Source organism: Trypanosoma brucei, chromosome 5 (genome assembly GCF_000210295.1).
Source record: "Trypanosoma brucei gambiense DAL972 chromosome 5, complete sequence".
NCBI classification, from domain to species: Eukaryota; Euglenozoa; class Kinetoplastea; order Trypanosomatida; family Trypanosomatidae; genus Trypanosoma; species Trypanosoma brucei.
In genome coordinates, this window is record NC_026738.1 from 1,203,663 (window position 1) to 1,230,603 (window position 26,941).

The 26,941-nt window shown below is 49.7% G+C and overlaps 17 protein-coding genes across 17 annotated transcripts; all 17 read right to left on the reverse strand.

Moving 5' to 3' along the window:
• Positions 1 to 462: 462 nt before the first annotated feature.
• On the reverse strand, positions 463 to 3,048 carry TbgDal_V5650 (hypothetical protein, conserved; the record flags this gene model as incomplete). The annotated part of the gene is made up of 1 exon (XM_011775410.1): positions 463 to 3,048. The coding sequence occupies one exon, from the start codon at positions 3,046 to 3,048 to the stop codon at positions 463 to 465; it is 2,586 nt and encodes an 861-aa protein (XP_011773712.1).
• A 439-nt stretch (positions 3,049 to 3,487) lies between these two features.
• TbgDal_V5660 (hypothetical protein, conserved) lies at positions 3,488 to 4,063 on the reverse strand (the record flags this gene model as incomplete). The annotated part of the gene is made up of 1 exon (XM_011775411.1): positions 3,488 to 4,063. The coding sequence occupies one exon, from the start codon at positions 4,061 to 4,063 to the stop codon at positions 3,488 to 3,490; it is 576 nt and encodes a 191-aa protein (XP_011773713.1).
• Positions 4,064 to 4,480: 417 nt separating this feature from the next.
• On the reverse strand, positions 4,481 to 7,675 carry TbgDal_V5670 (hypothetical protein, conserved; the record flags this gene model as incomplete). The annotated part of the gene is made up of 1 exon (XM_011775412.1): positions 4,481 to 7,675. The coding sequence occupies one exon, from the start codon at positions 7,673 to 7,675 to the stop codon at positions 4,481 to 4,483; it is 3,195 nt and encodes a 1,064-aa protein (XP_011773714.1).
• Positions 7,676 to 8,374: 699 nt separating this feature from the next.
• TbgDal_V5680 (hypothetical protein, conserved) lies at positions 8,375 to 9,472 on the reverse strand (the record flags this gene model as incomplete). The annotated part of the gene is made up of 1 exon (XM_011775413.1): positions 8,375 to 9,472. The coding sequence occupies one exon, from the start codon at positions 9,470 to 9,472 to the stop codon at positions 8,375 to 8,377; it is 1,098 nt and encodes a 365-aa protein (XP_011773715.1).
• A 1,101-nt stretch (positions 9,473 to 10,573) lies between these two features.
• TbgDal_V5690 (hypothetical protein, conserved) lies at positions 10,574 to 11,734 on the reverse strand (the record flags this gene model as incomplete). The annotated part of the gene is made up of 1 exon (XM_011775414.1): positions 10,574 to 11,734. The coding sequence occupies one exon, from the start codon at positions 11,732 to 11,734 to the stop codon at positions 10,574 to 10,576; it is 1,161 nt and encodes a 386-aa protein (XP_011773716.1).
• A 294-nt stretch (positions 11,735 to 12,028) lies between these two features.
• Positions 12,029 to 13,177, reverse strand: TbgDal_V5700 (hypothetical protein, conserved; the record flags this gene model as incomplete). The annotated part of the gene is made up of 1 exon (XM_011775415.1): positions 12,029 to 13,177. The coding sequence occupies one exon, from the start codon at positions 13,175 to 13,177 to the stop codon at positions 12,029 to 12,031; it is 1,149 nt and encodes a 382-aa protein (XP_011773717.1).
• A 239-nt stretch (positions 13,178 to 13,416) lies between these two features.
• On the reverse strand, positions 13,417 to 13,875 carry TbgDal_V5710 (histone H4, putative; the record flags this gene model as incomplete). The annotated part of the gene is made up of 1 exon (XM_011775416.1): positions 13,417 to 13,875. One exon carries the CDS (start codon positions 13,873 to 13,875, stop codon positions 13,417 to 13,419), a length of 459 nt encoding a protein of 152 aa, XP_011773718.1.
• A 277-nt stretch (positions 13,876 to 14,152) lies between these two features.
• Positions 14,153 to 14,611, reverse strand: TbgDal_V5720 (histone H4, putative; the record flags this gene model as incomplete). The annotated part of the gene is made up of 1 exon (XM_011775417.1): positions 14,153 to 14,611. The coding sequence occupies one exon, from the start codon at positions 14,609 to 14,611 to the stop codon at positions 14,153 to 14,155; it is 459 nt and encodes a 152-aa protein (XP_011773719.1).
• A 277-nt stretch (positions 14,612 to 14,888) lies between these two features.
• Positions 14,889 to 15,347, reverse strand: TbgDal_V5730 (histone H4, putative; the record flags this gene model as incomplete). The annotated part of the gene is made up of 1 exon (XM_011775418.1): positions 14,889 to 15,347. The coding sequence occupies one exon, from the start codon at positions 15,345 to 15,347 to the stop codon at positions 14,889 to 14,891; it is 459 nt and encodes a 152-aa protein (XP_011773720.1).
• A 277-nt stretch (positions 15,348 to 15,624) lies between these two features.
• Positions 15,625 to 16,083, reverse strand: TbgDal_V5740 (histone H4, putative; the record flags this gene model as incomplete). Its single annotated transcript, XM_011775419.1, has 1 exon — positions 15,625 to 16,083. The coding sequence occupies one exon, from the start codon at positions 16,081 to 16,083 to the stop codon at positions 15,625 to 15,627; it is 459 nt and encodes a 152-aa protein (XP_011773721.1).
• Positions 16,084 to 16,360: 277 nt separating this feature from the next.
• Positions 16,361 to 16,819, reverse strand: TbgDal_V5750 (histone H4, putative; the record flags this gene model as incomplete). The annotated part of the gene is made up of 1 exon (XM_011775420.1): positions 16,361 to 16,819. The coding sequence occupies one exon, from the start codon at positions 16,817 to 16,819 to the stop codon at positions 16,361 to 16,363; it is 459 nt and encodes a 152-aa protein (XP_011773722.1).
• Positions 16,820 to 17,096: 277 nt separating this feature from the next.
• On the reverse strand, positions 17,097 to 17,441 carry TbgDal_V5760 (histone H4, putative; the record flags this gene model as incomplete). Its single annotated transcript, XM_011775421.1, has 1 exon — positions 17,097 to 17,441. The coding sequence occupies one exon, from the start codon at positions 17,439 to 17,441 to the stop codon at positions 17,097 to 17,099; it is 345 nt and encodes a 114-aa protein (XP_011773723.1).
• Positions 17,442 to 17,573: 132 nt separating this feature from the next.
• Positions 17,574 to 20,057, reverse strand: TbgDal_V5770 (ATP-dependent DEAD/H RNA helicase, putative; the record flags this gene model as incomplete). Its single annotated transcript, XM_011775422.1, has 1 exon — positions 17,574 to 20,057. The coding sequence occupies one exon, from the start codon at positions 20,055 to 20,057 to the stop codon at positions 17,574 to 17,576; it is 2,484 nt and encodes an 827-aa protein (XP_011773724.1).
• A 159-nt stretch (positions 20,058 to 20,216) lies between these two features.
• Positions 20,217 to 20,567, reverse strand: TbgDal_V5780 (hypothetical protein, unlikely; the record flags this gene model as incomplete). The annotated part of the gene is made up of 1 exon (XM_011775423.1): positions 20,217 to 20,567. One exon carries the CDS (start codon positions 20,565 to 20,567, stop codon positions 20,217 to 20,219), a length of 351 nt encoding a protein of 116 aa, XP_011773725.1.
• A 91-nt stretch (positions 20,568 to 20,658) lies between these two features.
• TbgDal_V5790 (hypothetical protein, conserved) lies at positions 20,659 to 21,885 on the reverse strand (the record flags this gene model as incomplete). The annotated part of the gene is made up of 1 exon (XM_011775424.1): positions 20,659 to 21,885. The coding sequence occupies one exon, from the start codon at positions 21,883 to 21,885 to the stop codon at positions 20,659 to 20,661; it is 1,227 nt and encodes a 408-aa protein (XP_011773726.1).
• A 386-nt stretch (positions 21,886 to 22,271) lies between these two features.
• On the reverse strand, positions 22,272 to 23,357 carry TbgDal_V5800 (hypothetical protein, conserved; the record flags this gene model as incomplete). The annotated part of the gene is made up of 1 exon (XM_011775425.1): positions 22,272 to 23,357. One exon carries the CDS (start codon positions 23,355 to 23,357, stop codon positions 22,272 to 22,274), a length of 1,086 nt encoding a protein of 361 aa, XP_011773727.1.
• Positions 23,358 to 23,767: 410 nt separating this feature from the next.
• TbgDal_V5810 (Serine peptidase, Clan SC, Family S9A, putative) lies at positions 23,768 to 26,854 on the reverse strand (the record flags this gene model as incomplete). Its single annotated transcript, XM_011775426.1, has 1 exon — positions 23,768 to 26,854. The coding sequence occupies one exon, from the start codon at positions 26,852 to 26,854 to the stop codon at positions 23,768 to 23,770; it is 3,087 nt and encodes a 1,028-aa protein (XP_011773728.1).
• Between the last annotated feature and the right edge of the window lie 87 nt (positions 26,855 to 26,941).

Below are 26,941 nucleotides of genomic sequence, written 5' to 3' on the forward strand. Positions count from 1 at the left end.
AGTCAAACAAATAAACATATATATTTATATATTCATGCATGCTGCACCTCGCAGTGGGAGATTCAGACACCAACATGCACTTGTATCTCCCTTGTGTATAAAAACATGACCATGGAGAGTCAAAAGAAGCTCAGAGCACGGCTTCATACGATACACCACCATTAACCCACGTGGTCAACGGCCTGTCCATCAAGGACAGACAACAACAATAATAATAAAAGGAAACACTGGTATCAATCTTACAAACGTATAATCGAAGAAGCAAACGGGTAGGAGAATGGAGAAGTATCCCCCCAATAAACACATATGCAGCAAAGAAAGAGGAAACAAACTCACGCTCTGACATAAATGGAAACACGCGTAAAAGGTAATCGTAAACACGCAGACGTTAACAAACAAATACAAACACGCACCTGATTGCAATGGCATAGCTTCTTCAGTTTGAAAACAGACACCTGAAGGCTATACTTGTCGTTCCTGTGCCTTTGGGGCTTTTCTGCATTTCTTTCCTAGTGCTTTCTCAGGTTTCACGTTAGGTGTGCGCTGCCGCATCGAAAACGGCGTGAAAGCTGCTGCAGAGTTGGGTGAAGACGGTGCCTCACCGTCCCTTTGAGCTCTCAACAGCTCTGCGGCTGCCTTGAGTTGATCACGAATAGACACGTTGTCAATTTCGCCAGCTCGCTTTTTCGTTAAAACGAGCTTTTCCTCACTGATAAGGTAGGAGGCAGTTGACACAGCAAGATCCCTTACCTCTGAGCTTTGGTGATTCAAGCACGGTTGCAGCAGGCGGGACCACGCATTTTCGTTGTGTTTGCCCATGCTCCCAGCGCTGCCACGCACCTGTAGACCCCCATTCGCCGCAAGGTCCTTCAGTACACTGAGGCGTGCAAGCTGCGTACGTGCATGGGTGTGAGACAGCCGCCGCCGATCCTTGTCAACTGGGTCGGCTAGTACCGCAGAAAGTATAACGCCCTTTCCGATCTCTGGTTTGCGCACAAATAACGCTAGTGTCGACATGGCTTCTTCCCGTAAGCGCGGATTATAATCTGCCGCGCAACAGAGCAACCGTGGGAGCAGATTGACCACTGGGCACATAACCTCCTCGAATACATTGGCCTCATCCTCTAGAACACTACGGACAAACGCGCAGGCAGCATTAGCAACGGCCGGAATATGATCCTGCAACCCATATCCACTCAGGTCTAAGTAGCGTAGTACTCCCTCCTCAATTGAGACAGGGCTTGATTCGTAAAGAGTTGTCATTTTGGAGGCCAAAACACTAAGTGCTGACTCACGAAGCTTAAAGTTGCTGCTATACAGGCACGCTGTAGTGAATAAGCCCACGACATTGTTGAGGTTTTGCATCTCCGAGAACTTACGCCCACCTACGTCCGGTAATTTCGGCATGTCAGCTTCCCCAGATGCCTCCATAATTTCACGTACTACACCTTCTTCCCACGGTTGCAATCTGCCCCCAATGGCGTACTCATCAGTGCCGTCACTCACGCTTACGTCCTGATTGGCACCGGGGGGCCTTTCCTGCGCATTCCAATCGTCATTATTGCACTTAGCATCCGCGATCTCCTGCCCCTTTTGGTGCCAGATATTCTGTGCATCCAACTTCTGATCCGTATCTTTGTCAAAATCATCAAAGATAGAGGGACCCAAGTCAGAACCGGCACCGTCGAAGGGTGACATTCCACTGTCACCGGTGGGGCCGCTGGGCAAGTCCTGATATTCTCCTTCCGGTGCTAACTTTTGCCTTTCCGCACTCCAGCACATCTTCTCATTCCTCTCGCCACACATGCCATACCTATCCCCACTGCAACCAATAGATAGGCCTATCGCCTCTGCCCCGCTTCTTCGGCCATCCTGAGGTGCGTCCTCGCTGAACGTATCACTACTGTACTCAAGTGGGTCTGGCACCTGTCGTAATTGTGGAACCTGAACATCGTTGTACACTTTTTCAATCATCGTATCCATTTGCTGCTTTGCTTCCTTCGCGGCATCGAAGTCCTCGTCAATGATGGCCTGTACCTTGTCCTGTTCTGCTTGATATATGCGCTTCGACCGGCGGTTCATCAGTTTAATTCGATCCTGGCACGCCTTTGCAGTATCAAAGTCATCCATTGATATCGCTTGATTCTTCAGCATTAGCAACTCAGCAGAGCGGCGGACAAAAAAATCTTCAAACTCCAATATGCGCACAGAACGGAAGGCAGGCATTCCTTCATCCTGAGTGATGATGTTTCTAACAGGAGTTTCTACAGGTGATCGTTCACCCTCTCCTTGTCTGTCTTGCTCCTGCAGCAGATGCTGCAACTGATATTGCTGCTGCTCCAATTGCAAGGGCGGCAACTTGACGCCACTCCCGTTGTAGTTGCTTGACTCCCTGGTGTGATCCCTTTCTACAGGTGTCTGGGAAACAATACATGAACTAACTACCGCATGATCAACGTGCCTCGGTATGCGTTTGCTAATCTGACCGCTACATTCAATGGAATACACGCCAATTTGCTTGAAACGGTTAAAAGCATTCTGGTGCGGCGCATGAAAGAGAAGTTTCAAGAAGTACGCTTTGGCGTGCAGATGCACAGTCTTACGCTCCTTTGAGCGGTAGTTCGTGTGCTCGTTACTGCTGAAGTTGACCGAACCTAGCTTAAGAAAGCGCACTTCACGGAAAGACGGTGCTTCAAGTCCATGATGGCCACCAACTCCGTTAACTTCGTCGCCGTCGTCAAGAGCATACAAGCGCACCTCCATTTTTGACATAATTTTACTCTCGTGACTCAGTATGCGCAAATTCACCAACTCCGCGTTTCCGGGAAAGCGAAGTACAAGTTCCTGAGGCATGGAAGCAAAACGCGCACTTTGCCAACCCTTACCACTACAGTGCTGCTCTGCAACCGCGTGGTTGCTGGGATTGGTAGTGGAAAAACATTCAACATTCTCAGATGATGTTGCCAACCCATTCCCAAGTCCAGTGATAGGGAACTCATTGTCCTCACTGCTTCTATATACTATGTCATACGGGATCAAACCTACCATTCCCCGTCGTTTGGGAACCTAACTCCTCACTCGACCTTCGCCCCTTTCCTCTTTTCTCTATTTCACCCCTTTACCGTGAAAATGTCAAATAACACAAATACACAAACAGAGAAATTTAATGTTAAAGCTCTGACATGAACATAGCAAAAGCAAAGTTGAGATGACAGGCATCGCAACTGTCGGGCGCGGAAACCCCATGGTGTAACACCTCACATTGGAACACCACCAAAATGAACGGAAGTTTCCCACCAGTGACTTTATGAACGACCTAACGCCTCCACCCACAACCTCGGTAAACGTGCGGTTGTATCGCCCCATAACTGCTCTTTTATCCCCACGGATGGTACACGACGACACAGTATAGCACGAACCGAACCCGCTAATCCATTCGTTTTGGTGCACTGCATGGCCACAACCTCAACCGCAACGCACAATCGAGTCAAGCTGCTCCGTTCCCCCTCTCTTCTCCTATGAAGAACTCCCTTTGTCCCCGTATGAGCGGTGTGTCTGGGAGGTTTGCTATATCCACCTCATAATGAGAGCGCATCGACCGCAAGAAGTTGGGGTTCAGTGGGCCCTTCGACTCGTCGTACCACTCGGACGGTGTCGGGTTTTTTTTCTGAAGCTCCCCACGCTGTTCTGCTAACGCCTCTTCGGCCCTTTTCTCCAACTCCATGCGGCGAAGTATCACCAGCTCCGCCACTCGCATCGTCCCAGTTGTTGTTGTTAGCGGGTATTTCTCCACCTGTACACCACGCCGCTCCAACTCTCGCTCAAAGGCACCACGGCCGGTGTGGTGAAGCCCCTGGTTGTTGTTGTGGCTCTGCGTCGCGCGGCGTGCGTTAAGGCTGTTTCGGGTTTGATGACGCTCCATTTCCTGGTACCACCGCATTGTAGCGCGAGCTGAGAGATAACGGTTTGTCTTGTAGTCGTTAACGTGATCCTCATCCCAGAGGCCGGTGCCTTTTTTATACTTCATCGTGAAGCCACCACGAGCGGGGATACATCGCCTCATGGTCCCTACTGCCTAATGGAAGATTATCCCGTCCTTGGCCCAGGTGTTGGACTCCACTTGGGTTTGAAGGCACCCTATGAGATTCCTACCCCTTTCAACTGACATAGTTGAGTTCATTTGCAGAAGAGAATTTACAACTGGAAGGTGCTACCAAAAGGCAGAGCAAAGAGGCCTCTCGCGCGTGGCAACCATCAGCGCGGTCAGCGTTCAGTAGCAGCATGCTTACCCACCGAAATCACGGACGAACACTAGAAAAACCAGCATGAGACGCCCCAGCGGCTCCCGCAGTATGAATACAAACTAAAAATGAGATTAGGAAATAATACAAAGTCGCAGACAGATGCGAAAGTACTAGAACCACCTCTCAATCGGATAAAAAGGGCTTAATCATACAAAAAATCAGGTAAGGGCAACACATCAACACCTCTGGTTGTTATCCCACCAACGGAAAGAATCCTCAAGATGCATTTCGACGACAAGCCTCTTCACCCTAGTCGGCATCGCATGATGTCGAAAAGGTTTTCGAGATCCTCTCCTGCCACCTGACTTAAGAAACCGATTTTTCCGCTTTTCCTCGGCACTGCCTGTGCTAATATCGCCGTCGCTGAGGCGTATCGCATGTTCCTGCGCACAGCGAAGCAGCGGTGGGAGGTCAGTGGCACCTGACGGAAGAATGCGAAGCGCCACTTCCCATGCGCCACGCGCCGTTAACGCACCTACGATGCACCCAAGCGTTGTCACGAGCGTGGCGTCATCAGCCCTCTTGAGGCGACGCCGTGAAAACGCTAGTTCTTGCTTCCCCTCGTGCTTCGGGAGTGCTACAAGACACTGCAGCAATGTGGCATTACTCGTGGACCCGAATGCAGCAAGTCTGATCGCATGATGCGCATCAACGTTGCTCACATCTCTGCCACTGTGTGCAAAACTCCTGTGCAGGCTCTGTAGTGCCACGTACCAAAGTCCGACGGCCTGGCGCCTGTAAAGTGCAGTAGCCACAGGTATACCTACTGCTAACTCGCTCGATGACCACCACGTGACCCTCGCTGTATTGATGTCAGAAGGAGGAACCGCAAACGCATCAGCGACCACATGAAGGCCAGTTGATTGTGCGGAGCGCAACAGAGACTGAAGTGCCGCTACCTCCAGTGGGAGGGGAGAAAGGTTTAAAGGAAAATGATTGCGCACATGGTTGTCAGCTCTACGCGTGGTGTCCAACATCTGAAGCATGGAGAACGCGGCAACTGCGGGGGCGCTCGTTGCAACTAACTCCATGCAATTACGTGGGTAGTGCATAAGACCGAGATCATTAACAGCAGATAGAATCCGAAGGGCAGAATCCCACGGAAGCGACGACGTAGTGTCGATGTCCAACTGCACTGCTATGCGCTCGACAAACGCGCGAAAGACGGTATGCGCACAATACGGAAACAGCGTTCGTATATTTTCTACAACTGATTGCAGAACACTAACGCCTTTCTGCTCATTTGGCACACCGTTCCCGCCCCTTCCAATATTCCTATAAGCTTTCTCGAGAATTTCAACAAGAACCTCCATTTCGGGAGAAACACCGCGCCCCGCTGCTACACGTAGTAGTGTGAAGATGGTGTTCCATTGGTTATGATATAATACCCCTCTAATCCACTGCGAAAGAAGTGTGCCCGAAAGTTGTGGCAGAGCGACAGCGATCTGTTGAGCGCATTCCGCTGATAAAGACCATACAGCACACCCACCACCCAACTGAAGCAGAAGTCGTTGCCGATGTTGACGTACCGCGTTTTCAACAAACTGCCATGACTCCAAGACGTTTTTCGGAGGGTTCAATACGACGTCCCCTCCTCTTTCCCCCCCTGGCGCCCTTGCCTCAAAAAGGAAAGTGCAGGAACCTTTGCTTTGGCTATTTTTTTCAATATATCCACGACTGTGAGGGAAACAGAGCCGTACGATGGCATAGTAACATCCTGTTGGTGTCAGTTCGATCATTGCGGAGAGTGCATTTAACGCAACACCTAAGCCGGCCTGCCTTGTACGTTGCAGTATGTAAGCTATTTCATTCCAATTATTGTTGTAACACGACAAGAGCACTGCGGCAGTTGACGGTGTCCCGCACTTGACGTCGAAGTGAAGCCACGCCGCGGCCGCCAACTCCCTCTCTTTCTTGTGCTTTTGATCAGCATTCCAAAGATAATGCAGCGCACTCGGATAATTGTCAGCAAGAGAAGCACAGTTACTCTCCATCCGTGCAAGTTCAACTGCAACGCTTTGTTTAGTAAAGTTAGCAACACACGGGGACATCCGACAGCGGAGAAATTCAATTGCAGCGATGTGACTGGCAGCCGCCCCTTTCCTCATCCTTAGAAACTGAAGAAGCAGCAATACGAGCCCACCGAACCCAATGTCCTCCGATGTGGTGCTCATTAAACAGAATTCTTTACCATCAGTTCCTGGCGACGGTCGGTTCAATCCCATCAACACTCCAGATACTGCACTGCGATATGCCGCGCTCTCATACCATAAACCACACAAATCACAACGAGTTGCCAACTCATCGAAGCCCAACACACGCTCGCCACACGCCAGAGTCGCCGCAACCAGTTCTCGCCTCTGGGAAGCATTACTATTTGCACTCTTCTTTGATAACACGCAGTGGATGCCCTCAGAAAAGCACATGGTGCTCACCGGCAAGCCGTCAGCACGAGCCTTATCAATCACCTGTAGCAGACTATACGCAGCCTCTTGGGAGAGGCATTCGTTGCTGAAAACAGATAACAGCATCTCCTCCAAGACTACGGGTTGGGTCTTCACAAAAGGAGTGGTAGCAATAGTGCTTATGACCTCAACACGCTCAGAAACGGATAGTAAGTTCAGCACATCCTGCGGGCAGCACTCGCAGCTGCTTGAGCCCAAAGCATTTGTTAGGAATCCCACAACCAAAGCGACTCGCCGTCCATAGCGCTGCATGCGTTCTTCACGGCACAGCCGTTTCATACTTTCGAAGTCAACGAGCGATAACTGTGCTCGAGAGCCGTACCATCTGGTCATGCATACTTGTGCGGTTGCAATGGTTGGGGTAACAAAAAAATCGGTGGCAGTGGCTTGGCAATACCCTTCCTCCCCAAGGTGTCTTTTCGCTACATGCATGAAATCCATGCGAGGAGGGAGGGCCCGAGGTTGCCTCCAACTGCGCGAAAACAGGGGTTGGGGCCGAGAAATAGCGGCAAGTGGGCGCGAAGAGGTAGTCCAACAACCCGCGGAAGCACGACGACCGATAGTGTTTGCATTTCTGCTAGTGTGGCAAACTAGACACGTAGCATTGGACGAAACGACCACTGCGTTCTGCCAGCTGCATCTGATCCTACCCAGCAACTGCTCCACTCTCTCTCGCCTGAAAGCTTGCCAGAAATAAGCCCACTGCATGTTGATGAAAGCGGTCCAAAGCGAAGGCTGCAAAGACGCACGACATCTTATCATGCCGGGGAGCTGAATCGTTTCGATACACGTGATCCCGCTGACACCACCAACAGCAGCTGCACTGCAGCGAAGTGGAATAACTTTTGTTTGTCCGACGCCTCGTGTCTGAAAGACGGTCCCAATACGAGTATTGGGGTGCAGCATTGCTGCAGCCCACAAGCGTTATTCACCCTTCCACTAAGGAGAACACTGCGAAGTCTACGCCGTAAGGAAGTGACAAGTGAAGGAAACTGATACGAACAAGCGCACCAACGTACAAAAACGCGACGCCACTGCTCAATTACAAACCCCACTGTTCCTCGGGAAGCAAATATATGGATAGCTAACGAAACAACAAGATCTTCCGTAAAGAGCAACCTACCACAGTCTGCCAGTGGGTCGCGCAGCTTCACCACCGCGCAGCATCCCGGTGCAATACAATAATTCTGACGTTCGTTTAGGAGTGTACGATGTTAAACGCGCGAAGTTATGTACACAAGAGGGGAAACGAAAATTTTTAAAAGCGTTAAACGCTTTTACGTGTGCACGGGCATATGCACGCACAGGTGCGTGCGACCACCCACCTTTTCTCCTCCCCCCAGGGAGGAAAAAAAAAAACATCGTTACTCTTTCGCTCCACAAATTGCACCATTACATCCCATCCCGAAAATAAGGAACACAAGTACCATTTCCTTCATGCTACCGCTGGCATTCCTATGGCCAGGTCACGCAGCATCTACTCCATTGAGGAATTAATGTGAATAAGAACCGAAAGTACAGCAGCGAGCACTGGTGATAAACGAAGTAAGGTGAAACACAAAGCTATCGTAAAAGCGTCAGCCCTTCCCCAAACTGTAATGTACATCATATTTCAATTCGCCCAAGAAGCAGCGTTACCAGCACCCCCAGTAGGAGGGAAACACACGCCGCCAAACCATGCACTTCCTCACGCAGTATTGTCATCAGACCAGCAAAAAGAAAAAGACCACCGCCTGCGCCCCCAACAAGAGAATTCAAAGATCCAATCCCGCGGGTATGTTCGCTTTCAAATAACTCCCTAGTGTCGTTATGGGGAATTGGCCGATGCCCCTTGCAATACCGGCCCCCGCGTTTCCCCACGCAGTGTCCTCCAGCGGCATCGGAAGAGGAACTGCACAGAACCGCAGAAATCAAAGCCACAGCGGGTGTTATGGCCAACCAAAGCAACACGGGCCACCTCCAAAGTTCGTCCCTTAGTTTTCGGTCAAATTTTCGCACCAAGCACATTTCAGTGGAGGCAACGCCCCCGTGCAAGCGGCCGGCGTTATGAGTACATTCTCCTATGCCATCAGCATGAAGGAGTAAAAGCTCCTCAGAACTGCAACTAGTAGCGAGAAACAACTTCTTTGATATCGCTACACCAATGGCAACACCATCAAGGATGCGATGAACGCACAGCGGCACGACTATGGTTAACAGTGATGGGTCATCTGGCTCAAGACCCAACACAGCACCCTCCATGGCAGCATGAAAGAACATGAGCAGCAGAACGAGTGGGACACCACACCTCCCACCTTGGTGAATGTCATCTTGTGCCAACAGAGCGCCGTGACCATGGCAACAACCGTTGCTGCGATTTCTCTCACTTTCCTCTCCATCTTTCTTGTCAACGATGCGGTCAAGAACAGTGGGGAGGAGAATACCACTAAGCATAATTAAAGATACCAGTGAGGGATCGGCGTTTCGTGCTGCAGCATCCTCGAGCGCGTGCAAAAAGAAATGTGAAACGGCAATAGTGATCAGCATTCCTGCAGCAAAACAGTTCGCTAACGAAAGTGTCTGTGGAAACGTTGTATGCGTTCCACCACCAAACAGCGTCGTGCATTTATTCGATAGACAAAGGAGTGGTGACACAACACCTGACACTCCAAATAATGTAACAACCAGCGCCGCAACTACCCGCAGGGCAACAAAGGGTAGCATGTGCCTCACGGTTACTCGGTTGAGAGTACACACTAAGAAGTGATTTCCTTCCTTCCCCTGTGGAGAGAGAGGCAACTACGCGCGTCTGTTATATTGAAATTATACAAGCAAGGGGAGATGGTATGAGCAATAAAACCACTCTTACAGCACCGTGGATTGTACCATAGCAGCAAACACTAAGAGGGCGCGATATAACTGAAGAAGAGGACACACATCCCCGCAGGTTGCCATAGCATGAGGGAACGAAGATAATGAGTTACGTTTTGGTGTGAAACAACAAAAACATGCGCAACTTTGCCTACTGCCAAGTTGTCCAAGCCTTATCTTCGTTTTTGTCACCAAGGGCCTACACGCCTGTTGGTGACAAAGTCGCTTTAATTCATAAACACCGAACTCAAAATGATAGCAGCCGAGCACGCTGCAGGAACAGCAACGAAACCTCACTCACGGCCTCCATAACATTACGCTATGAGATGGAATAATTCTTAGATGCTTTGGGATAAAAACAGAGAGCAAAGGATGAATACATAAACACGGTCGAAGAGCAACAAAGACGAGAGCATTAAAAATGAGCACAAGTCAATGGAGGTTAAAACAGCACCCACTTCCTCACCACATCACCACACTCTCAACTTAATACAAGAGCTGCTGGTCCAGGAGGGAAAAGAAAGAAAAAAGAGGTGAAGATGTACATTTAATTCTATCGATATATATATATATATATATATATATCTTGAGATACATTTCAGTGGAAAAGGAAAAAGGAAATTATGAAAAGGTATGTAGTGTACTCGCGTTGAAGAGACGCCTCTGTATTTGAGCAAACACAAACAAACAAACAAAATAACTTCAACACTGCGGCCGGCCGAGCCAAATGCAACACCTTATTGACAAGGTTCACAATAGCAGCAGGAAAAGAGTAGGGGAAACCTTTGGAGAAAAAGAAGTACACTTGTACAGTTACATCTGTGAGGGAGACATCATTTACCCGCTACTTGCATTCTCTCTGCGATTCCCGTTTATGAAATCTCTTTGTATCCCCAACCTCTCTACCTTCAACAAATCCTCCCTTACATCTGCGCTCATCTAGTGAAATCTTCCCTAAAAAAGTTTCCTTGGTTTCTTATCCACACGAGTGTTGAGCGTTTGCTCCGCATCCGTCAACTGTGTAAGCGTCGTCTGCAGCATTGAGCCCTCAACCGTCATTTTTATTACTTCACTAGTTTTCGGCTTCATTGGTTTTGTTTCTGGGGCTTTGGTACCGCTGCGATTACGCACCAATGGGTTTTTGTTCCGTCTACCAGCATCGGTGCCACAACCGACCGTCGCCAGTGTTACGTATGACTTGCTCCACTTCCGCAGGGGACAGGTGTCGTTGCCATGAAGAGCATCCACATTGCGCGGGAAGGACGGTACGTGTCCTGCATAGCGCGGGATGGCATACTTTTGCACCTTTGCGGTACCCGCAAAGAGCGGCATTGAAGAACTCATGTCTGTGATTAGACGTTGCTGCACGGCGAGCGCCGGTGATACGGGCAGCTTTGGAGCGAGACGCTCCAATGGGGCGTATTCAAACCCCAAGTGGTTCTCGCTTGGTGGTGCAAGTCGCTGACAGTCCACGATATCCAGGCAACTGCGGGCACACCGGCCATCAGCGTCAGTATCCAGCAACCGTCGCTGCGCGGGAAAGACAGGGAACACGTCAGGATTGGGGCACAATGTTGGGCTTGTCGCACGCTTCCGCATAATATCTACGGTACGCTGCGTGTTACCGACCAAACCGCTGCGCATGTCATCGTCAATGCGCTCCACTCGCCGAGCCGTACTGTAAAAGTCCCGTTGCGCCACTGGCCGCACCGATTGGCTGCTCGCCTGCTGTTCGGTGATCCACTCACTCGGGCTGTGTCGGGTGGCAACCCCATCGAACAAAGACGCCACGGAACTTTTCATAGTTCCCTCCAAATGCCCTCGTGGCTTCATTTCCCCTCCACATGCCTTGTCATCAACTGTGGTCTTTGTATCAGCAGTCGCCTCGTTGGTTTTGTTGGCACCACACCGCACTGAGCGAAGCAGTGTCAGGTAATGGTTGCCTTGTGACGGGTCCGTCCGCGCTGGAGCGGAGCCATATGCCTCATCAAAAGTCGTATAAATGCCATGATGCAGCGATGACTGCGACGGCACTAGACGTTTGTCTCGGTCAAGTGGAACCGCCCGCTCGCGCAGAGGGGCGCGGGTGTTTACAGCAGTCTTTAGTGTTATCATTGGCACCGTGCAGCGGACTCCCCTCAATATTTTACTCTAATAATTCTTATACTTTTGAGGTACAATGCTTTTTAAACAGCCCCCAATTAAAGGCTGCGTTCAGTTTTATTAAAAAGGAGAGAGGTAGAACAAGAACGTTACGGATTTCTTTAAACAAACGAAAGGCTTCATCTATGTAGAAAACAAACACTGACTAAGTAATATTTCAGTGACTCCGTATATCACACTTGAAACGAACAAAACTTAACGATGGTCCCCACGACGCAGCACCAACTTGAGACACCTACAATAACCTCAAAGGAAACGGCCGATGAGTTCCTTGAAGGGACAATCGGGGGCGGTAACTTCATCTGCTGCTACTCTTGCAACCACAAGCTCACCACTCTGAGGTTTCCGCACCGCTGCAGGAACCGCTGGTCCCAGACCACTTGCACACACTTTCGCTACTTGAATAACACGCGCAGCGGGGAAAGTACTACAAAAGGAAGAAAGATGAGTTACCCCGCACTCCTTACTCCTGGGTTCCTCCCTTCCAGATATCGGTTGCTCCGGATTTTTACGCAAATTCTCTAATCCTATGCGAAGTGATTCCAAGGAGCCCAACAGTGCCACGCCTATGAATCCACCAGACTCATGAAGAACAATCCCCATTGAGGACTCCACAACCTCCGGGCTACAGCCACACTCCGCATCACGGCATCGCCACCACAGCTTTTGGACTTCCACTACAAGACCAAAGAGTGGAAGCGACCTCAAAAGTAATAAAGGGTGGGGTATTTTCTCGCCACCATTTAATTTATCGTTCCATATCACACACAACCTTCTTTTGTATAGATCACGATATCTGACGACTGACGCAACGGCACCCCAAAAAAGAGTGTCGAGTCCCGCGCTTGCGGCTGAATGGTCAAAACTACGAAGTACACTAGCCTCTCTCTTCAGCATCCGTTTCCTATAACATCTCACTCGCTTCGATCCGCCAGGCAGCGATTCCGCCTTAAACAGTTTAAACAAAAGAACTGCCTTAGTTATGCCGCGACAAGCTGCAAATACCTTTCTACCAGTAATTGCTCTACCAGGCGCTAGGACAGATGCCCCATGAGACATTACGGGCAAGACATTACCAACCTTGCACGAAAACAACGAGTTCTTCTGCTCAACGAAAGATTTTCCACTAACATTAGAAGGAACAATGTATTTACAACGTTTCCTTCTTCTAAACCTAGCAGACGACCGCACATTAACATAAAAAGGATTAACACCCCTTTTAACTGAGTTCACCAAACTATCATGTGCCACATTTCTATTCTTCTTACGAAGCACAACAGAAGAACCATCACCCCCACAACTCCCATATAAATAAAGTTTATCAATAATTTCATCAACAACATCACCTACAGAACACTCATTCCTATCCTTATCAAAAACAAGAAAAGAATTCATCTAAACAAAAAAAAAATAAATAAAGAAGCTAATCGCATCTCCAGATGATCTAGTGAGGAGTGTATGGCACAGAAGGGAAGTTAAAATAAAGTAAAGTGAGAAAAATGGAAAGAAAAAAGATATATCTTTGGTGAGGCAGAGGAGGGATGTTACCATTACGGTGTATCAGCCTCCTGGCCATCTGCTATCTAAGTGCGGAGCGGCAATAACGCCGTCTCAACGAACACACGTCTTGTGCATTATGCATAACCGTACAGAATCTTGCCGCGCTTGCGAAGCGCATTGACCACGTCAACAGCCGTTACAGTCTTTTTGCGGGAGTACTCAGTGTATGCCGTCGCATCACGAACAACACCCTCCACGAATGACTTTAGCACACCACGCACCTCGTCGTAGATAACGCCAGAGATGCGTTTCACTCCACCACGGCGGGCGAGGCGGCGGATGGAACCGCGGGTGATTCCGCGCACATTCTCACGGAGGACCTTCTTCTGGCGCTTCTGCGATCCCTTAGCCTCACCACTCTTCTTACCCTTCGCCATATTGTATGTGCTTTTTGTGCTTGTAGTTTGCTTTCTGTACATCAGAACATACACATGTAACGTAAGAGAAAGGGATGAAGAAGGAGGAGTTGAAATGGGAATAGTGGAAACACTAAAAGAAATGGCAGAGTGTGGTGGCACGGCACAGGCCCGCATTCGGATATTTGTGCCCGCGCAACTCACACAGAGAGATTTGTGCGGCCACAACAAGAAAATGGCACCGCAATCGCATCTCCAGATGATCTAGTGAGGAGTGTATGGCACAGAAGGGAAGTTAAAATAAAGTAAAGTGAGAAAAATGGAAAGAAAAAAGATATATCTTTGGTGAGGCAGAGGAGGGATGTTACCATTACGGTGTATCAACCTCCTGGCCATCTGCTATCTAAGTGCGGAGCGGCAATAACGCCGTCTCAACGAACACACGTCTTGTGCATTATGCATAACCGTACAGAATCTTGCCGCGCTTGCGAAGCGCATTGACCACGTCAACAGCCGTTACAGTCTTTTTGCGGGAGTACTCAGTGTATGCCGTCGCATCACGAACAACACCCTCCACGAATGACTTTAGCACACCACGCACCTCGTCGTAGATAACGCCAGAGATGCGTTTCACTCCACCACGGCGGGCGAGGCGGCGGATGGAACCGCGGGTGATTCCGCGCACATTCTCACGGAGGACCTTCTTCTGGCGCTTCTGCGATCCCTTAGCCTCACCACTCTTCTTACCCTTCGCCATATTGTATGTGCTTTTTGTGCTTGTAGTTTGCTTTCTGTACATCAGAACATACACATGTAACGTAAGAGAAAGGGATGAAGAAGGAGGAGTTGAAATGGGAATAGTGGAAACACTAAAAGAAATGGCAGAGTGTGGTGGCACGGCACAGGCCCGCATTCGGATATTTGTGCCCGCGCAACTCACACAGAGAGATTTGTGCGGCCACAACAAGAAAATGGCACCGCAATCGCATCTCCAGATGATCTAGTGAGGAGTGTATGGCACAGAAGGGAAGTTAAAATAAAGTAAAGTGAGAAAAATGGAAAGAAAAAAGATATATCTTTGGTGAGGCAGAGGAGGGATGTTACCATTACGGTGTATCAACCTCCTGGCCATCTGCTATCTAAGTGCGGAGCGGCAATAACGCCGTCTCAACGAACACACGTCTTGTGCATTATGCATAACCGTACAGAATCTTGCCGCGCTTGCGAAGCGCATTGACCACGTCAACAGCCGTTACAGTCTTTTTGCGGGAGTACTCAGTGTATGCCGTCGCATCACGAACAACACCCTCCACGAATGACTTTAGCACACCACGCACCTCGTCGTAGATAACGCCAGAGATGCGTTTCACTCCACCACGGCGGGCGAGGCGGCGGATGGAACCGCGGGTGATTCCGCGCACATTCTCACGGAGGACCTTCTTCTGGCGCTTCTGCGATCCCTTAGCCTCACCACTCTTCTTACCCTTCGCCATATTGTATGTGCTGTTTGTGCTTGTAGTTTGCTTTCTGTACATCAGAACATACACATGTAACGTAAGAGAAAGGGATGAAGAAGGAGGAGTTGAAATGGGAATAGTGGAAACACTAAAAGAAATGGCAGAGTGTGGTGGCACGGCACAGGCCCGCATTCGGATATTTGTGCCCGCGCAACTCACACAGAGAGATTTGTGCGGCCACAACAAGAAAATGGCACCGCAATCGCATCTCCAGATGATCTAGTGAGGAGTGTATGGCACAGAAGGGAAGTTAAAATAAAGTAAAGTGAGAAAAATGGAAAGAAAAAAGATATATCTTTGGTGAGGCAGAGGAGGGATGTTACCATTACGGTGTATCAACCTCCTGGCCATCTGCTATCTAAGTGCGGAGCGGCAATAACGCCGTCTCAACGAACACACGTCTTGTGCATTATGCATAACCGTACAGAATCTTGCCGCGCTTGCGAAGCGCATTGACCACGTCAACAGCCGTTACAGTCTTTTTGCGGGAGTACTCAGTGTATGCCGTCGCATCACGAACAACACCCTCCACGAATGACTTTAGCACACCACGCACCTCGTCGTAGATAACGCCAGAGATGCGTTTCACTCCACCACGGCGGGCGAGGCGGCGGATGGAACCGCGGGTGATTCCGCGCACATTCTCACGGAGGACCTTCTTCTGGCGCTTCTGCGATCCCTTAGCCTCACCACTCTTCTTACCCTTCGCCATATTGTATGTGCTTTTTGTGCTTGTAGTTTGCTTTCTGTACATCAGAACATACACATGTAACGTAAGAGAAAGGGATGAAGAAGGAGGAGTTGAAATGGGAATAGTGGAAACACTAAAAGAAATGGCAGAGTGTGGTGGCACGGCACAGGCCCGCATTCGGATATTTGTGCCCGCGCAACTCACACAGAGAGATTTGTGCGGCCACAACAAGAAAATGGCACCGCAATCGCATCTCCAGATGATCTAGTGAGGAGTGTATGGCACAGAAGGGAAGTTAAAATAAAGTAAAGTGAGAAAAATGGAAAGAAAAAAGATATATCTTTGGTGAGGCAGAGGAGGGATGTTACCATTACGGTGTATCAACCTCCTGGCCATCTGCTATCTAAGTGCGGAGCGGCAATAACGCCGTCTCAACGAACACACGTCTTGTGCATTATGCATAACCGTACAGAATCTTGCCGCGCTTGCGAAGCGCATTGACCACGTCAACAGCCGTTACAGTCTTTTTGCGGGAGTACTCAGTGTATGCCGTCGCATCACGAACAACACCCTCCACGAATGACTTTAGCACACCACGCACCTCGTCGTAGATAACGCCAGAGATGCGTTTCACTCCACCACGGCGGGCGAGGCGGCGGATGGAACCGCGGGTGATTCCGCGCACATTCTCACGGAGGACCTTCTTCTGGCGCTTCTGCGATCCCTTAGCCTCACCACTCTTCTTACCCTTCGCCATATTGTATGTGCTTTTTGTGCTTGTAGTTTGCTTTCTGTACATCAGAACATACACATGTAACGTAAGAGAAAGGGATGAAGAAGGAGGAGTTGAAATGGGAATAGTGGAAACACTAAAAGAAATGGCAGAGTGTGGTGGCACGGCACAGGCCCGCATTCGGATATTTGTGCCCGCGCAACTCACACAGAGAGATTTGTGCGGCCACAACAAGAAAATGGCACCGCAATCGCATCTCCAGATGATCTAGTGAGGAGTGTATGGCACAGAAGGGAAGTTAAAATAAAGTAAAGTGAGAAAAATGGAAAGAAAAAAGATATATCTTTGGTGAGGCAGAGGAGGGATGTTACCATTACGGTGTATCAACCTCCTGGCCATCTGCTATCTAAGTGCGGAGCGGCAATAACGCCGTCTCAACGAACACACGTCTTGTGCATTATGCATAACCGTACAGAATCTTGCCGCGCTTGCGAAGCGCATTGACCACGTCAACAGCCGTTACAGTCTTTTTGCGGGAGTACTCAGTGTATGCCGTCGCATCACGAACAACACCCTCCACGAATGACTTTAGCACACCACGCACCTCGTCGTAGATAACGCCAGAGATGCGTTTCACTCCACCACGGCGGGCGAGGCGGCGGATGGAACCGCGGGTGATTCCGCGCACATTCTCACGGAGGACCTTCTTCTGGCGCTTCTGCGATCCCTTAGCCTCACCACTCTTCTTACCCTTCGCCATATTGTATGTGCTTTTTGTGCTTGTAGTTTGCTTTCTGTACATCAGAACATACACATGCAACGTAAGAGAAAGGGATTTAAAAAGGCATGCGTGTTGTGTAGAAAGTTTTATTAATTAACTTTTTTTTGATACTTATTTTTGGAGTTTTTTTCGTTGCGGTAGTGGTTATTTTATTTACTTTTTTGTGGGGTGGGATAATTTATTATTTTTTTTAAACGGTTTTCTTCTTTTTTCTTTTTTCTTTTTTTCGTTCTTCTTCTTTTCCGTTTCGAAGTTGCCGTTGTAGCTACTGCTGATATCTTCATCTTCATTGTCTGAGAATAGTTCTCCCTTTGCTGCCTTGATAAGACGTGTGAAGGAGTCAGAGCTGTGTACGCTGATGTCTCCATCGTCATAATCGTTGCTGCTCTGTTGAGGGCTGTTGTCATCTGTATGATCGTCGCTGTCCACTGCATCTGTTGTTCCCTTTGGTGCGCTGATGTCTTCAAGAGCCGTTTTGCGTGAAATCTTTCCACTACGCTGAAGACGTCGAAGGCGACGAAGTTTCTTTGCTCGCTCATTATCTGCAGCGGAGTCTTGTGTAACGCGTTGTCTTAACCGTTCAGCAAATTTCTCGGGCACGTCGCCAAGGTCATTATCACTTCCACTGCCACCTTCGACATTAATACCGATGTCTTGCCCTTCATTTGCTATGCGCATATTGATTTCATCCTCTTCCGCATCGTCATCCTCATCGTAGACAACTCTCTTACTGAGGCCAAGGTCACGCACACGAAGGTCAGCAGACTCAATATACTTCCGAACCTTGCGTTTAGAAAGCCCTGCCATTCGTTCGGTAAATGTCAACTGCATCCCTTCATCCAGATGATCCTCGTTGCCTTTTTCGTGCGGCTTTTTGACTAGAAAAGGGTCATTTTTCTCTTCGTCTTCTCCGTTGATGTTTGCATCGGCAGCTAAATCAACATCCGTGCTGTCGGTTGTTGCATACCGCTGTTTCTGTTGAAGCGTGCGGAACATGTCGGAGGCAGTCAAGTGCCTTTCACGTCGTGACTTTGCATCTGCTACCTCTTTCGCGTCACGTTTCGCCATGAAGTTAACAACATCCCACGGAAGATTCTTCGCTCCCCGCTGCAAATTCCCCAACTCTGACATGTCCGGAACCTTCATCAAACCAAGGGAATGGGCAAATGGTGCTACATCGATAGATTTCACATCAAAAACAAGTTTATTCGCTGCAAAGTACACAGAGCGTAGATAAGCAATAAATGCCTTCTGGGCCTCATACTTGAGGCCCTGTACTACGAGTGCAACAAATATCTCCTTCGATTCCCGGAGCATTTGGGGACGTACCGCAATCTCCCGTAGTGGAATGTGCTTGTGGGCCAAAAAGGACAGCATTGGTACCTCCCGCGGGGTTAGGAAAAGTAGACTGACGCCCCGAGCACCCGCCCGCGCCGTACGACCTGCTCGATGAATATAAGTTTGAGCGCTGTCTGGACAATCGAACTGCACAGACCAGTGAATAAGTGGGAAATCAAGCCCACGTGCTGCGACATCGGTGCAAAACAGGACCGCATTCTTGCAACGACAGAACGTGAGGAATACCTCTTCACGGCGGAACTGTTTCATTTTACTAGTAAGGCACATACATGGCAGGTGCATCTTCTTCAGTATTTTAGCGAAGGCGAGATACATGTACCGCACTTGGTTGCACGTACTGACGAACACAACAAACTTGTCATTCGGGTGGCGCTTCAGGAAGAGCAGCAGTACGTCCAACTTGCGATGCAGTTCCACAACGACGAAGTTCTGACAAAGTGTGGATGGGGTTGGGGCGGCGCACTCAGCATGCGCCGACACGTACCGTTGATTCCGCAGAGACATCTGCCCGAGCATTTGCACATCCGTTGTTTGTGTCGCCGAGAACATCAAAGTCTGACGCTGCGTTGGAAGTTGCTTGAGAATGCCACTCAGCACCTCGCGGAACCCCATGTCAAGCAGCCGATCAGCTTCGTCCATAACAAGCATTTGAAGATTATCAGTCACAAGGCTATCGTCATCCTCAAGGTGGTGTAATACACGACCCGGAGTCCCAACGATGATACTTATGGCGGAAACACGCTTCCGCTCCTCATTCACATCGCGACCACCGGTCAAAAGCGCGGCGGACATTACGTGCTTATAACCTACAAGTTGTAGCACCTTAAATATTTGCAATGCCAGTTCACGCGTTGGACTAAGCACAAGGGCACCAATACCCATCTCCGCCTCCCATTGTTCCACATACAGGAGTTCTAACAGAGGAACTATAAAACATAATGTCTTACCAGAACCTGTGCGGGCGGCCCCAAGGACGTCATAGCCTGCAAGCGCTAAGTGTAATGCATCACTCTGAATTGGCGTCAGGAGCTTATATCCGCCACGCTCCAAGCCAAGTTGTGTCCGCTGCGACAGAGGCAATTGATCAAAACGCGTGTACGATATTTGTTCCACCAGTTCTTGTTTCCCTTCATCCACAGCATCCAGCGCCGCACGCAACTCCTGGCGCTGTTTACGTAATGCCTCACCCTCAGATCGATTTAACCGAGACCGTTCCTGTCTCTCCGCCCACCGCCGCTTCCGCGCGGTGCGCTTATCCTCCATCTGCCTTTCATCCATTAACGTTCCTTTTTGTGTGCGTGTGCTTTTCTTTCTTGCTTCCCTCACCCGCGCAGTCGGTTGGATGAAAGGGATGCAAAACAAAAAAAACGCTACAACAAAAATGCACCACGACGTATGGGGTTAAAAAAAAATAACGGGAAAAGGGGGAAAATATACTCAGCGAACTATTCCCAACCACAAATAGACGCGAAACGGACACAAACAAATTCGGAGCGAGCACTCATAAACCCAAATCGATGGACACAACAAATCAAGCAGCAAAAAAAGAAAGACAATAAAAATTGTTGAATGCGGTGTCGGTATTGGGATAACTGGATAATGAAAACATAGAGAGAAATGATGCCATGCCACAAACACGGAACAAGATGTGACGACGACACGCATATATATATATATATATATATATATATATATCGCTTTTTCCAACACATGTATCGGCGGTTCAGTCACACCTTCTGGTGGAGCTAAGAGAGAATAGTGAATGAAGAAAAGATGATAAAAGATCATAGAAACCAGTAGAACTCACAAAGCATGGCACCCGAGATCACAGCACAGGCAGCATGTTCACGCAACACCACCACACGTCCGTAGACATTGTTTAGTATGCACGATACACAATATCCATGTCGTCTAATGTATCTGATGCCAGTTCCCGTCCACGCTCAGCCGTTAACCGCTCCTCCAACTGCTCCATACGGGAAGATATGATGTTCCTTCGAAACTTCGAGAGGTGAAGACGGACAAGACTAAGCGCTCCGTGCACGTCTGCGTAGCAAGCATCCTTAAACATCCATTTTGCCACAGACTCGGAGAGTAGCAAATTGTGCACATATCCCTCACTTCCCATACTGCCACATAAGGGGCACCGGAACAAACTGGGGGCGACACTGAGAGAATCAAAGCACTGGAGACAAAAGGAATGGCCGCATGGCCAGAAGACCACAGGATCCTCAAACAGCAAGTTACACACACGGCATGTGAGCACCTCCTCTAAGGCATCGTTCATGTCGGTGAACTCCTCCACGAAACGCTCTAACTGTCGAACCCGACCGCAGAAAACCTCCTCCTTTTCCAAAAAGCGTTGCAACCACTCAAGTTGCCGTTCTAGTGTGTCGGAAAGTATTCTGTTCTGTATAGCGATGCTACGGTAGCGAGGGCCACGCGCCAATTCCTCAGCAAACGTGCGTCCAACAGTCATATCCCCCAGTTCCTGAAGAGTACGCCATACCCAGTAGCGGTGGAGTAAGCTAATGCGATTGATGTAGCAAGAACGTATCTCCTCATCATTCTTCTCCACACGCTTCGTCAGTTCCTCCACTTCCGCCTCCATTGCAGTACGCTCGCTGTCAAAAACGGATGTTCGCAGTTCGAATATACGATCCAAGACACGTCCTAACAGGATCAAATGACGCGTCATCTTTTCGGTTTTACGAACCTCATGCTCCAACTTATCCTTTTGGTCCCGCGCACGGCAGGCGTATGTTGACCCGACCGCAGAGCTCTCAAAGCCTAACCACTCCATCTCCAGCTGCGCTAATCGTTGGCGGAGTGATGAAAGAGACCTCGTAAGGTCAGCCGCTATCTGTTGGGGGTGTCGCATGGATAACAGACGGTTGAGTGCCTCGGCGCCAAATGTTACAATATCCTCCTCAGGCGACTCCTCAACGGCTAAAGCGGCTTCTACTACCGAAATTGGAAGCGATGTAATTGATTGTTGGCTCGTGGGAGGGTCGGAGACAGGCTCCTTCGAAACTTGCTCCTCATATTGGGGTGGTACCTGAAGTTTGACCTTCTTCTTCAACTTTTTACCCTTTTTGGGGGGCATCTTCAATAAAAGCGCAACTCTACAAAACACCAAGTGCCCCTCACGACTTGCAACACAGTCTGCGAGCTCCCGCGAAATAAATATATATATATTTATTTATTTATTTATTTCCCCCCTCCGTGGGCTTCTGCGGTTACGCCGCACAGGGTATGCTATAGGGATAGAGAACGGTGTTTCCTTCTGCTACAGAGATAGGAAGGACGGAAAGACGACAATTTGTATACTTCCTTTTTGATTATATCACTCGTCGAAAGCAACAGAAGTGAAAAAGGCATCCTCGGCCGTAAAGGGTCGGCCAAAAAAAAAGGAAATGATAATCATTGAACTGTTGGCTCTGAGCCGCACCGCAGCTCGAACATTGCAAAACCAAATACCAGACATGTGAGTCACATGTATTCTGCCTCAGGTGTCCACGCACCATCCAGCAAGCCAACACGACGCCTCTTGAGGCTGTAAATGCGCTCCCGCTGAAGAATCGGCTCAAAACAATTGCGGCAATGGAATTCAATGGCTTTCTGCGATACGACATCACCCGCTGAATCAGCGACATCGGTATTGATAGACAGCTCCCGCAGGTGTGTAAAAACACGCGGGAAGTCGCAGTCCCCACGCATTGCGATGACGCCCAGTGATGACTTTGCAGCCCGCGACTCCTCAGCGTCTGCAGTTGCGCCCGAAGGATCACCAATAACACACGTGTCCAAATGAGTGCGGACAAACAACTCAATAGTGGGTGGCAGCGGTGTGGGTGGTGCAATAATGGTAAACTCCACCAGACTAACAGGATGTACGGAGTAATACGCATTTCTCTTCACCTGATAGGTACAAACACAGGAAGAAGAAAGCGCCGATGACGAACAGCCGTCGGATGTAGTTTGCCCTGTTGTGTCGTGAAGTACCGCACTTCCCTCAGCAGCACACACGGGGGGGAAAAGGCGTTCAGTGGCCACTGCACGGGGCTCCGTTAACGGCAAATGGCCCGCAACAAGGACATCGTAACGCATAGTAAAGCCCTTGAGAGTGCGCGTGAAGCTGTGCCTGTCAGCAACCGTAACCACAACAGGTCCCGAAGAAAACACATTTATATCGTTAACCACACGGACCTTCACCTCATCCGGTCGTATTTCACGTTGTATGGACGGGTAGACATCCCGAGATCGGACTGCTGCCTCAACAAATGACTCCACCGACACGTGGTGGTAGTTCGACGAAGCTTCCGCCCGCCGCATGGGACAAAAGGGTGGCTTATACACGGCAAACGCACACCACCGCGAGAAGATGGTCGCATCATATAGGAGACGCAAGGACTTGGGACTAATCAAGTGCTGATTCCGCATAAAGCGTGTTTGTATCCCCTCAGGTGAAAGCGAGGCCGATACCCGGGCAAGTTCGGCCGCATTGCGAAGCAGTGTCTCCTTACTGTTACTGCGCAACACATCAGTCAAACGCCGCGAAGGGGTCTTCGATGTCATGGGTGGTGGAAACTTAGCCTTTTTCTTCCCTGAGCTGCTGTCCAAGACCACCGCGTTTGTGTGAATTGGGACAGTTATCCCACCCTTCGGGCTAGATAAACTACCTTTGTGAAAAGAAGAACAGAAACTAATCGAAGAACATTTATCACAGTTGTTGCAATGAGGGCAGGCGGGAGAGGATCGATTAGATGTGCACAAGCAGGTCTCCTATGCGAGCGCCTGACGGTGGACTAACATCCAACATTGAATAATTACAACAAACGGTTAACAACAACTTTAACTTCCGCTTGTCTTTCTTCTGATATGTGGAATCACGAGAAAGATCAACTACAAACGGAGAATGAACGGCAAAGCGCCCAGTTGACCGGCAGGGGGGCTGTGTACAACTAGCCTTCAAACCTGGGCTGCAACTATGTGCTAGACTGCTCAGCAGCCTCTTGAACGAGTACGACAAAAGCATACTCGCGCGCAACTTCCTTCAGCCGCTGATATCGACCTGTCGCCCCGCCGTGGCCGACAGCAAAGTCGCAATAATGCAAAATTGCCCTTTCAGCACAGGGTTTACCATCACACATACTTGTATTACCTCGATTGGCTCTTTCCTTCTCTCGACGCTCGCGCAAACGCGCTACGAATGCAAGGGACTCCCAATACCCAACACGGGTGTCATGCCAAGCAGTCAGCATCATGATATGTGGGAGCGCCACTCCCGGGGGAGGTATATTATCCATGGGCGAAAGCGCACGGATGATACTGTATGCCTCAGCATCTTCAAGGGGATTCCCAAATTCCTCCCACTCACTGACCGTTAGGGGAAGCGTGGGGTCAAGAAGCGTCGTGAGACAATCAACGAAAGGAACGGATGCAACGACCGCCAAGAACAAATGAGGGGCGATATTCATAGCGGCTGTCACAACAAAGCCACCAGCGGAGGCACCAGAAACCACCAATCGGCCGTCGGCACACCATCCCGTCTTTTGCATGAACGAAGCTACGCTAACGAAGTCATTCACAGTCGTTCCCCGCTGTAACTTGCGGCCCGCAACTCGCCACCCGGTCCCCAATTCCCCACCACCCCGTACGGCAGCGGCCCCCCATACAAATCCCCGGTCGAGTAGCGCCAGTCGCTCGGACTCGAAGTCAACATCACAACATTCGCCGTAGCTACCGTAGACAGTAAGGAACATAGGATTCCCACCCCTCTCCAGAAGTGATTTCTTCCAGCAGAGATAAACCGGGATACCTACAACATCGGGAGGCTCCTTCGTGGGCAACATTTGTAACAACAAGTCGGATCGAAAACCATAGTCCGATGGAACCCAAACAATCGTCGCGTCATAATCATCAGCACAGAAGGGCGTCCCACCAACAGGAACCTGATACAACTTCTTGACAGAAAGGGACATCTCGCCCTCCTCAACACCACCTAACGTGCAAGAAAACGTCACACTCGGGATTGTGGGATGAGCGACGACGAGGCGCCACGTTCGTGTGTCAAAAACATCATCGCCCGCGCAACTCCGCACAAAGTGGACGCAGTCTGATTCCCCGAGTCCCCCTTCAAACTCTTGTCGCTCTTGCTCTCGCCACTGCATCTGGTAAAACTTCTCAACAGAAAAGCACACATTGCTCACACTTACAAGCGGGTAGCAAACCACAGCCCGGAGATCGAGTGCATCGTGGCGCACCGATAGAGGCGGAAGGCAGCTGCTTCCGGAATCCCTATTGTCTAACCAATGACTCCACAACTTTCGCACAGGAAGCAACAGTACTGTGGAAGATGCTGCTTGGCGAACACTGAGAAGCAAGTAATCTCGCCAGCACTCCACACCCTCGACAAAAATCTGAGGGTCGTATGTGAAGAGAGTTTGCCACATGGTGGATTCGCAAAGTGAAAGGTTCTGGCTTTCATCCCACAACATTTTATCATCAAGCACGTAAGCCACACGCCAATGACCGCTACCCCGCTTTAAACTGGTTATAACAATCACCCATGCACCGATGGCTTCCCCAAAAAGTGAACTGTGGTGATCAAGATCAAGGTCAACATCCTCGGCTCGATCAGTGAATCGATGTACTGCGGCACTGGCATGCCCCCCTCCAACAAAATCAGCGTTGCTGCGGGTGGTATGAATAGAAGTGGTACGAGAAGTACTGCATGTGGGACCACCGTTACTCCGAATGTCGTCACTGTCTCCACCACTTGCAAAGCCACAGTGAACAACAGGAACACCGCTCACCCACCGCTTCTTTCCCTCATCACACGGCATAACGTATACCTGTGTGCTACCAGAGCTGGAGGTAGTGAACATTGCAAACCTATCATCCGCAGAATAGCACAACGAACTGACCCAAAAAGCTTCGTTGGGCTCCTCATAACAAATAACGTCTGAATGTGGGGAATCCTCATCCGCAGTGAGGTCATGAAAGATAACTCGGTGGGAACGCATCCTACTATCAAGACCCAAGTACAGTAGCGTCGTGGAGGAAAGCCACAGCACCTCATCGGTAGCGTCGAAAACGTCAATACGTCGTTTCACCTTGTGTGACGGAGCTGGTTTTCGACTGAATGCACTAGCCGCAAAGAAAGCGTCAGCAGAAGTTACAGAAGCGTTAGTCGACCCCCTCTCCGAACCACCGACGCTCACACCCCCGGCACCTGAGGTGAACTGAGATGATGATGGGGCGGATTGAAACGCATCCACAATATCTCCGGTAGAAACACTTTTCCTCGAAGTCCGGAAGGTATAATCATCCGCCGCCGAAAATGATTTTGAGCTGGAATACCTTGGGAGGGCGCTCGTGGGTGAGTTGTATATGGACAGCTTTGACTGCGCCATGGCAGCCGCCCAAGCGCGGCCTAACTCTGAGTGTTGGTGGAGCCACTGCTCATAATTAACATTTGTTATTTCTACAATGAATATTGTGAACACCTCGCGGCCACTGGAACAGTCAACGGTAACCGCCAGCTGCTGCTCGTCCGGCGACACTTCCATGTCACCCAACTCAACGTAGTCGAGTCTGAGCTCGCGGGCAAAAAGATTCAAGTCGAAAAACACAACCTCATCTTCGTAAGCAGGAAGCGGTGCATGGGGGTCTTGGGCCCACAGGTGCGCAACCTCCTCCACAAATGTCCCCGAGTCCACCGAGACGGGACGACGGCAGAACAATGGATGATCGGCATTCGGCACGGTACGTGAATAGTACCAATAACTGCGGTCACGGTAAGGAAGGGATGCTTCATCCTCTTTCCATCGAGCCCGCATTTGATTATACAGCGTACGACTCAGACGCTTTCCACCATATGCGGCGAAGGCAGACTCCATATGTGCATTCTCGCGCCTAAGTAGTTTCCGCACCTCCGAACTCCGTCCATCCCGCAACCAATGGTACGGATCAGTGCGGGCATCGCCAAAATGCTCCATTCGGTACTCTACACGCCCATACTTGGGGGGTTGAACGATGTCGGGTTCACTATGCTCTGAGGAGGTTGACATGAAAGGGGCGAGAGACTCTCTGCCAATTCCCTGCTTCCAGTGAGTAAGAAGATATGAGATACGAGATATTTGTATCACTAGGGAAGC